Source organism: Candida margitis, assembly GCF_024628925.1.
Source record: "Candida margitis strain CBS 14175 chromosome Unknown scaffold125, whole genome shotgun sequence".
Lineage (NCBI taxonomy): Eukaryota > Fungi > Ascomycota > Pichiomycetes > Serinales > Debaryomycetaceae > Lodderomyces > Lodderomyces margitis.
Genome location: NW_026261737.1, coordinates 1 through 9,196, shown reverse-complemented (window position 1 = coordinate 9,196; position 9,196 = coordinate 1). Strand labels below are relative to the sequence as shown.

Below are 9,196 nucleotides of genomic sequence, written 5' to 3'. Positions count from 1 at the left end.
AGCGTCTGATTCTGGATCAATAATGACTACAGTTCTAATGCTCTCTTCATTTGAAGGTGGACTATTTTCTTCATCTTGATTTCCAGTGTTGGTACAGTTTGAGCGTGGCGTAGTGTCAATACTTAACGGGTTACCAGTGGGCTCTGTTACCGTATCAGGTGGGTGATTGACGAGAAAGAGCCCTGTTCCTTCACGCTCTTGTTGGTACACAAGTGGATCTTCTGATGGTTGATTCTGAAGTGCACTGTGGACATAATTGTCACTATGGTCATTATTGGGAACCTCTTCTTCTTCTTCAGTCAGGGGTAGCTCTGGTTCGTCATTCTCTCTTTCCTCTTCCTGCGGATGACTGAGATGGCCCTCATCTAATACCTGATTGCGTGTAAAAAATTCGTCGTCGTTATTGGCTCTGCCTTGGATTCTTGTACCATTATCAGCGTCATTTGCTTCACTTGCAGAATCTTTGGCATCATTATCTTCACTACTCGCCTCCCGGGCAGACTCTCTGGCTTCTTCACATTCCTCTGTAGTTGGTTCTAATGGTAGTTCAGCCTGCTGATAATCGTGGAACAGTGGGGCGCTACTGTTGTTCTGAGAATGCTCGAAAATGGGTACTGTAATTGTTTCATCTTTGTTTGCATCCGTGGGTATAGGAATCTCCGTGCATGCTTCAAGGACTCTGATTGTCTCCGTCAATAACTCCTTCTTGATTGAACACTGATTGTGATGGAGCTGTTTCATGATTTCTACCAACACATGTGGTTTCGATTTTTGTTTAAACACGATGTGGTTATTTACCTCATCTCCCAATAGCTCAGGATGCTCTTCCTGGAAACTGTAAAAATCTTGCTTAAATCCACTTATTCCTACCATTTCTTCGTGTTTGTGTAAATAAACATATAATTCTGCTCTGTGTTGTTCTTATACACGGTCATCAATTCATTGGCATCACTGGATGACGTTATTGCTCGCAGAATCTTATCCTGTACGCGATCATCTCATACAATGTCTTGGGACATATGGCTTAACATGATTTGATGTCGAATCCGGTGTCAAATGAACTTTTGATTTTTGTGATTGCGCCTAAATATGATCTTAGTTGGATATCTTGATAGCATTCGGTCCGAATAATGACCTTTATTAAGTGTTTGGTTATACTGTCTTTTAAAGTGTGTTGTAAACTGAAATCATAAAATGTTGAAGGGGTAATCTTTGGCGCCTGATGGTGACAGTTTGAGATATCAATCGTGGCAATGTAGTTGGCGCAGTTGGTTGTTTCTTGGAATTTGTATCCTAATTTCCCAGTGATTGTTTTCTTAACAAACAGCTTGGTTCTTTCTGTTGTTAACTTGAAATGATTTTTGGTCCAATGTAGTGTATATGTTTGTGTTGGATCGGTTTGGTCGTTTATGTTATATGATTCGCCTGAACCCTGATTTGAAGTGGCAATTGTACATACCACTTTTAAAATGAATAAGACTTCAATAAAAAGCATGCTTATAAGTGTCGACAATAAGGTGCTGCTTCTAATTGAAATTAAAATTGTATCCAAGGTGTATTTGTGGTGGAATAGTTGTGTGTGTAAAAGTTATTTTGGTATTCTTTGAATTCTGAATTTTGTTGCAAAAACTCAAACAGTGTAAATTGGTGGTACATGACCCCAAAAATGAAATCCACTAACCATAAATGGCATCTCCTAAAAAAAAGAGGTGCAAGGGATCCCCTCCAGCTTCAAACCAAAACCTTATGATCACACTATCCTCTTTGTATCATCGTGTATATCAAAGCAGAGTAAAAAACCCAATCTCATGGACAGACTACCTTGGTTTGTTATTACCAACTAGTCGGAGTCTTGCAAAAGTAGATACTAGGGCAAAAAGATGTGGTTAAATGCAAATTATCGAAATGGGCAAGCTCTGGTCAATGGCTCGTATATTCCTTAGGACATGATCAGAGAGATATTGCTTCATTGGTCCAATGGGGGAGGTTTATTGGCATGTGTAGTGTAGCGTAGTGTGGTGTAATGTGGTGCAGTGTGTGCTCTGCGATGTTTGGTTGTTGTTGTTCTGTTTTCCTTATTTTTAGTTTTTTTTGTATTGTTTTGCAACAAAAATGTATATGAAGGAGACTAAATACAAAACTCAAATAGAAAATGATACGAGAGTTGTAATCAAAAGTTTTAATGTTTTCAAAGTGTGTGTGTGTGTGTGTGTGTCTTTCTCTCTCAAAGTTAGTTTCCAATTCTGGAAACTAATGGAACAATTTTACGACTACTCCTACTAATAATACAGTTCTAGGCATAATGCATCTTTTAGAGACTAGTAAGGATTTGCCAAGGTTTTTGACAAAGTATGTGGTTGGATATTCTTTACAAAGATACAAAATGAGCCTCGGGTGTTGGTGATAAAGTGGGGGTAGTGGGGCAATAGTGAGAAGAAGAAGAAGAAGAAGAGGAAGAAGAAGTAATTAATATATATATGTATGTATAGGTGGGTGAGTCGTATATTTAATTGCTTTTTATTTGTTCTTTCTTCGTCTTTTCAAAATTAAACGAATTCTCGAACGCATTTGTTTGTGTTTGTGGTTTACTTTTGTTTATGTTTATTATGTTTAGTAGGATTGCTGTTTGTTTTGTTTAAAACACTTTTTGGTCCTCGGGATTTGTGTTCTGACTGACTGAGAAAGAAAAGGGGTGTATGTATTAATTTAATTAGTTAGCTGTTGGTTCTGATCTATAGAGAAGTTTCTATTTTCTCTGTGACATAGGACAGAAGAACTACTTTTCTTTGGTTCTTTTTTACTAATAACATATATATATATATATGTACACCTCATGTACATTGGCATTAGGTACACCAATTGCGAACTGGACAGAGGTTGTTGTTGATGTAGTAGTTGTTGTTGTTGTAGTTGTAGCTTTATCACATGTAGTGTGTAGTTGTATGTTTGGTTAGTAGTATGTAGTATGTAGTAGGTAGTATATTTTGTGTGTAAAATAGCAATCATAACATGGAACAACGTCATACAAAAAATACAGTAAAATTAAATAAATTTACTGTGGCTTTTTGTGACACTACAATCACCATAAGTTACAATATACACCACCGCAACAACAAACAACAAACTACTAACTATTCTAGGTAGTAATAGTATGTATTACACTGTATTAAGTGTTAAGTGTTAAGAGTAAAGTATCCTCCCATTTTCAATTTTAAGTAACGTTGCGTAGTTTTCCAGATGTATTTTTTTACTATAAATACTCCTACAATCCTCTCTATTCTACAACTCTCCTTTCAACTAACTTCTTCTTAAACACACACACACACACACACACATCAATTCTTTTTATAAACTAATCAATCATGTCCGACGCTGGTAGAAAAAACTTCTCAGACAAAGTTACTGAATCATTAACTCCAGAGAGTGAGAAATCCACCTTGGAAAAGGGAAAGGAAGCCGTTACTGACAAAGTTGACGAATTTGCTGCCAAGAATATACCAGACAACCAAAAGTCATTTGGTCAAACTGTTGCTGATGACGCCAAGAAGGGTTCCGATGATGCCAAAGCTGCAGTAGAGAAGGAAAAGTCTGCTGCTGACCAACATGGCCAATCATTGGCTGAAACTGCTCAAGAATACGTTGATGAAGCTAAGAAGCAAATTTCGAATGCTGCTGAATACGTATCAGGTGTTGTTTCTGGTGCCACTGAAGGAGCCAAGACTGGTGGTGAAAGCACTAAGAAATAAATTTATTAGTATTAGAGCTAGAGATTTAAATTTATATCTACTTACCTATATATGCATCAATGGTTTCACTTTTATTCTACTAGCCTTGAATAAATATACATATTAATTGTTAATAGTTGTTAGTTTTACTTCTGTCTCTTCCTCTGTAGAAGGAGTTACGTTTTATGCAAAGGGGTCAAAATATCTTTGAGCACGTGACCTACTTGACATGTCGCAGAAGGAAGACATGCGTCACATCAGCTCAGCTAAAATTTAATCAAAAAAATCCCATCTCCCAAAAGCTCTTACACCATCGCCAAAACCCAGTTGGAAAAATAGACGACAGGCAGCAGGCAATAACCATGAGTGATAGGGAATCACAGTCAGACTTTTTTTCCGATGATGACTCAGATGGAGCAAACAAGGTGTTTGCTTTGAAGTCAAAGTCCAAAGATTTATACAGTAAATATGACACAAGAGATGAAGAATCTGATCTTGAACAGGAGGAGGAGGAGGAGGAAGAAGGAGAAGAGAACCACGATGATGTAGATATCAACCAAAACTACGATAATAATTATGAGCACGATGACGATGATGATGAGCACCTAGATACACACCAAAGAGACGATTTGTCTGATCAAGAAGATGACGATTCCACAACCACCACCAAAATCTCCACCATCAACAAAAAACTAAAGAAACTTACCCCCAAAGAGCTAGAGAAAGAACAAAAACGAATCAAAAAAACTGGTGTTTGTTATTTATCCAAAATTCCTCCCTACATGAAACCTTCTAAATTACGTTCAATTTTATCACGATTTGGATCAATTGATCGATTATTTCTCAAACCAGAAGATGCATCAATTTATCATAAACGAGTCAAATATGGAGGCAACAAAAAGAAACGGTTCACTGAAGGTTGGATTGAATTTGTTAATAAAAAGGATGCCAAACTATGTGCTCAAACTTTAAATGGTAATAAATTGGGGGGTAAAAAAACCTCTTATTATTATGACGATATAATAAATATCAAGTATTTGAAGGGGTTCAAATGGTTAGATTTGACACAACAAATTGCTAAAGAAAATGAAATTAGACAAGCTAAATTGGCATTGGACTTGTCACAGCAAAATAAATTCAACAAGGCATTTGTTCATAATGTCGAACAACTGAAGATGATTGAAGGGATTAAACGAAAAAGAAGCGCAAATGGAGAAGCCAAGGAAGGAGAGAAACAAACAGCAGCTACAGCTACTACAACAGCAGCAACAAATAAGAAGAACAAGAAGGATAGTAATGATGATGATGAAGATGACGATGATAAATTGAGAAGACATTTCAAACAAAGAAAAGTCACAAGTACTAGAAGTGACGCCTCAAGTGAATTGAAACAGAAATCGACCCCTAATGATCGCTTATCCCACGTTTTATCCAAAGTTCTTTAGAATTCTTCATACATATATACATATATATATATATATATAATTTGTCTCTGGTGTTGCGATTCCATGCCAACCAGCGAATACGTGTAACTTTTGTTCCTATATCTCGTATTACTCTTGCCAAATAGAACAAGCTTTCCTCAATTCAAATCATTAAACAATCATTTACACCATCAAAGCATCGCTCTTTTCAAAGATTTGTCTCCTTAAGTCAAATCCAACCAGATAAAAAAGCTCAAGAAGCCCAACTTGCCGCTCAATCATAGATAGTATTTGATACACTATTATTATAATCTTCTGCTCCATTTGAACCATTGGACTGCCTGTTAAAAGTTATCGCCATCCCTAACGGCAATGAAACTCAATGTATTTAACTTGGTGTCATTGTGTCCATATTTTTGATCAATAATAAAAATCACTTTGATTCAGATCATCAGCTAAGTGGTTAATTGTGCAATGTAAACGAGACAGATTAGGTACAATTCCAGCTTCAGGACCCCATAAGTATCGAGCAAATTTTGATAAGTGTGGTGCCAAAGCCGCTACTTGCTCTCCGCTTAGGCCCTTGTTACCTTCCAACACTAACTCATACAACCTAGTGTGCTTGGATTTACCCTTATGCCCGATAGACTCCATAGATATCTCTTTCAATTTATTCTTCTTCAAATAAATCTGTTTGAGTTTTGTATTACCATCTGGGAAGGACAATTGAAGTTCCTCAATCTGATTCTCAGAAAGATCAAGGACTTCTAATGAATTATGGGAAAACTCAACACTGGCTTTCGTTATATTGTTTCTATCAAGACGCAATATCCTCAAGTTCTTCAATTGACCAGCGTGAGGTGGTATCTCAGACAAGTTATTAGAATTCAAGTGTAATTCCTTGAGTGATTGAGGAAGATTTATATCAAATCTTTTGAGATTACACCCCGACATGTATAGATATTGTAGCTTTGAAGCAGACCCAAATGTTGAACATCTCAATTCGATGGAACAACGAACCATTTTCAAACGCACCAAGTTCTCTGCAAAAGCATGGTTACTTGGCCAATTTATGTTTGCCAATCGTATGCTTTGTAAGCTATTTGGTAATATATAATGTGAGCCATTGTTCGAGTCTTCTAGATTCAAACTTTCAATTTGGAGTGGAGCACCATCTCTGTTCTTGGAGATGTCGATATTTGTTGCATTACTTACATCAAGCCGTTGTAGCGCCAATGGAAAATTGTCGCCACGTAATTTAATTATCTTGTTGCCAGTAATATTGAGTCGAGAAAGGCTTTGTGGAAAAATAGTACCATCCAACGATTGGATGTTGTTTGAAGAAACATCGAGATTGGCCAATGACAATGGAAAATTAACCCCAGAAAGAGATTCGATTCGACTAACATGTAAAGAAAGAGATTCAACTGAGTCTGGGAACTGGAAACTTAGAATTTGTTCCCCAATATCGTTCTCACTCAAGTCAAGATATCTTAAGGTTTTAAACTTCCTGAAATTTGGTTCGGCGTCATAAAAGTTGATTGAGCAGTTGCTTAAATCTAACACTTTCAAGCCCAAAGGATTTGTGGCGAAAAGCTCTCCCAAACTAAAAGAAATCTTGTGCAATGTCAATTCTGTTAAGGTATTAGGAATAGCGGTAAGTGTAGGCCAATCATGTACGGGACAATGTACTTGGTTGTTATTGAATACAAGTCTGCGTGAAGGGTAGATTGTCAACGGAATACCAAGAGGACCAGTTACTGACAAAGATTCCAATTTGAAATTTTTTACATTTGCAACATCTTTCAACAACTCCAAAAACCAATTGTCATCGTACATTGTTCCCTCACCCTCAAATGTGATGCTTTTAACTTCTGAACTGATCATGTAACGAAGAATAACCTCTATGTCGTCTGAAAAGTAACGGTCCAGGTCTAAAAAGGAGATGTGTTTGAGGATTGGTAATTTTAGGGCGTCTGGATTCAGCACAGGCCTGTCAACATCACAGTGAGCTATATAGAGGCTCTCCAACGATAGTGGAAGTTTGGTTATATCAAGGGATGCAAAACGACGTGATAGCTCTTTAAGGCGGCGATAATTCAACAAGGAGCCTTGGTACTGCTCACCAGATATTTCCAAAGACTCGAGGTTTTCAAAAATGTCTAAATTAATTTCATGCTCAAATTCCAGCAGTATATCTAATGATAGCTTACTAACGCGATCCTTTAAATGAGTCAACTTCTCAAGCAACTCTGAGCCATTAATTCGATTCATGTGATCGATATGCACACTTAAAGCCAATCTAGCATACTTGCTCGAGTTCAAACTGGCCACTAGTTTTTCAAATTCGAAATAATCAACAATTGTTTGAATTTCATAGCGCACTGTGCATTCAACTTGAAGCCTTTCTTCCACGCAATAGTCATCAAAGAATTTAAATTCCTCAACACCCATAAAATTTGACACTTTTGTATCTCTAAAATGGTCTATACCCCCCAACGATTTCAGCTCTTTCCAATTTCCAAAATTGGACATGTCTAATAGAGTCACTCGGTTGTCGAATTTGTACTTTGACTTCTTCTCTATCTCATGGTTAACGGCCAGTTTCAAGTTCTTGTTCCGCAGTAAGAATAACTTATCTGATAATAGCCCAATGAGGTTGGTTGTACCTGCTATTGAAACAATGGTTTGTAATATTTCGTTCGGCAATGAGTCCAAAGCCATTATTTGCCTTGACTCGCGTATACCGCTTATACTTGTCGGCTGCTCAATACACATAAAATTTATCGAAGAGTTCGACAAGTCACTTCAAAGTCCATGCACTGATATCAACTGATGAATTAAAGTGGAAAATCTGACACTTGAGTCGAAGCATAATTATCCATGATTTGTTCCACTTGCTGGCAATTTCTACCTCGGCGAAACGTACATTAAAATTTTTCAGCATGAAGCACATAGTATTTTTTCTATTCCTCTCGAAAGTTTACTATTAATAGGATGTAAAATCAATAAATAAACAAAGGAATACAATTTTGCTTGGCGAACATCGGACCCTCAATCTATCATTAGAGACACAAAGTTTAGTTCAACCTTGTTGTCGTATAGTAAATAAATACAGCCGCCAAACTGCCCTGTAGGTAATCAGTAAGAAAACAAAGATACTATACGACAACGAATATAAAAGTAACCAATAGAGTTCAAACTTGCAGATAATCGCTTGATTGGTATGAATGGGAAATACAAATAAAGCTATTCAGAATTGTAAAAATACATGAGTTTCGCAAAAAAGCCAAGTGAAATGAATTGACAACCAACCTCTCTCCTAAAATAAAAGCCACACCACCTCTCCTAAAATCCAACATTGGAATCCAATCCCTACCGTCTTCAGCCAACTACAAAATCCCATCATTGACTCGGGAAACTAGTTGGCCATCTAGCACCATTGTACAACTTGGAATATAGAGCAACATCCAACGGCTTCGAATCTTCATCTCTTGAAAAGCACCACATGAGGCAACATTTGAATAAGTAAAGTGCACATTTTCCAAGACCGCGCCTGAATAGTTTTGAGGATTAGAATCTCCTCAAGAATTGAATAAAGATTCCGGTGGGACATAATGTATGTATCTAAATTGGTTTCTTTGAGTATAACATAGGGATTGCATGGAAATGGTCTCTTCCGATTACCAAAATCACAAATGATATGAACTGGTAACAGTAGTAATTTCCATGATTACCGATAGTTCCTCAAAAAAATAATTCATACACCAACCGATCCGTACCATCTCACTCAACACTTTCTTGAAACTGTCAAACAGTTTCCAAGCTGAGCTAGGACGATTCTCAGTTCCAACTCTTGGTCTACAACATCACTTTCCAACCCGCGATTATCCAACAATAGACTTGGTCTGCTTCCCGCTGCACTACTGCCTTGGTTTTTTTAGGCTCTTTCAAGATCGATTTTGGGCTCTCGCTACTCTTCAACTTTGTGGGCTTTTTCAATTTTAACTTTACCAAAACCTTCTTGACCGACGCAAAACGGAATCT

The 9,196-nt window shown here is 37.2% G+C and overlaps 3 protein-coding genes and 1 pseudogene across 4 annotated transcripts; 2 read left to right on the top strand and 2 right to left on the bottom strand. All coding sequences in view use genetic code 12, as the record gives it.

The window, feature by feature from the left end:
• CANMA_000382 lies at positions 1 to 1,495 on the bottom strand (annotated as a pseudogene). The gene is made up of 3 exons: positions 1,460 to 1,495; positions 1,005 to 1,083; positions 1 to 875 (listed from the first exon to the last, which is right to left on the bottom strand). Coding segments are annotated over exons 1-3 (990 nt in total).
• A 1,867-nt stretch (positions 1,496 to 3,362) lies between these two features.
• Positions 3,363 to 3,746, top strand: HSP12 (Hsp12p; the record flags this gene model as incomplete). The annotated part of the gene is made up of 1 exon (XM_051816016.1): positions 3,363 to 3,746. One exon carries the CDS (start codon positions 3,363 to 3,365, stop codon positions 3,744 to 3,746), a length of 384 nt encoding a protein of 127 aa, XP_051673994.1.
• Positions 3,747 to 4,087: 341 nt separating this feature from the next.
• CANMA_000380 (RNA-binding ATPase activator) lies at positions 4,088 to 5,170 on the top strand (the record flags this gene model as incomplete). Its single annotated transcript, XM_051816005.1, has 1 exon — positions 4,088 to 5,170. The coding sequence occupies one exon, from the start codon at positions 4,088 to 4,090 to the stop codon at positions 5,168 to 5,170; it is 1,083 nt and encodes a 360-aa protein (XP_051673993.1).
• Positions 5,171 to 5,569: 399 nt separating this feature from the next.
• CANMA_000379 (leucine-rich repeat domain-containing protein) lies at positions 5,570 to 7,873 on the bottom strand (the record flags this gene model as incomplete). The annotated part of the gene is made up of 1 exon (XM_051815993.1): positions 5,570 to 7,873. One exon carries the CDS (start codon positions 7,871 to 7,873, stop codon positions 5,570 to 5,572), a length of 2,304 nt encoding a protein of 767 aa, XP_051673992.1.
• Positions 7,874 to 9,196: the final 1,323 nt, after the last annotated feature.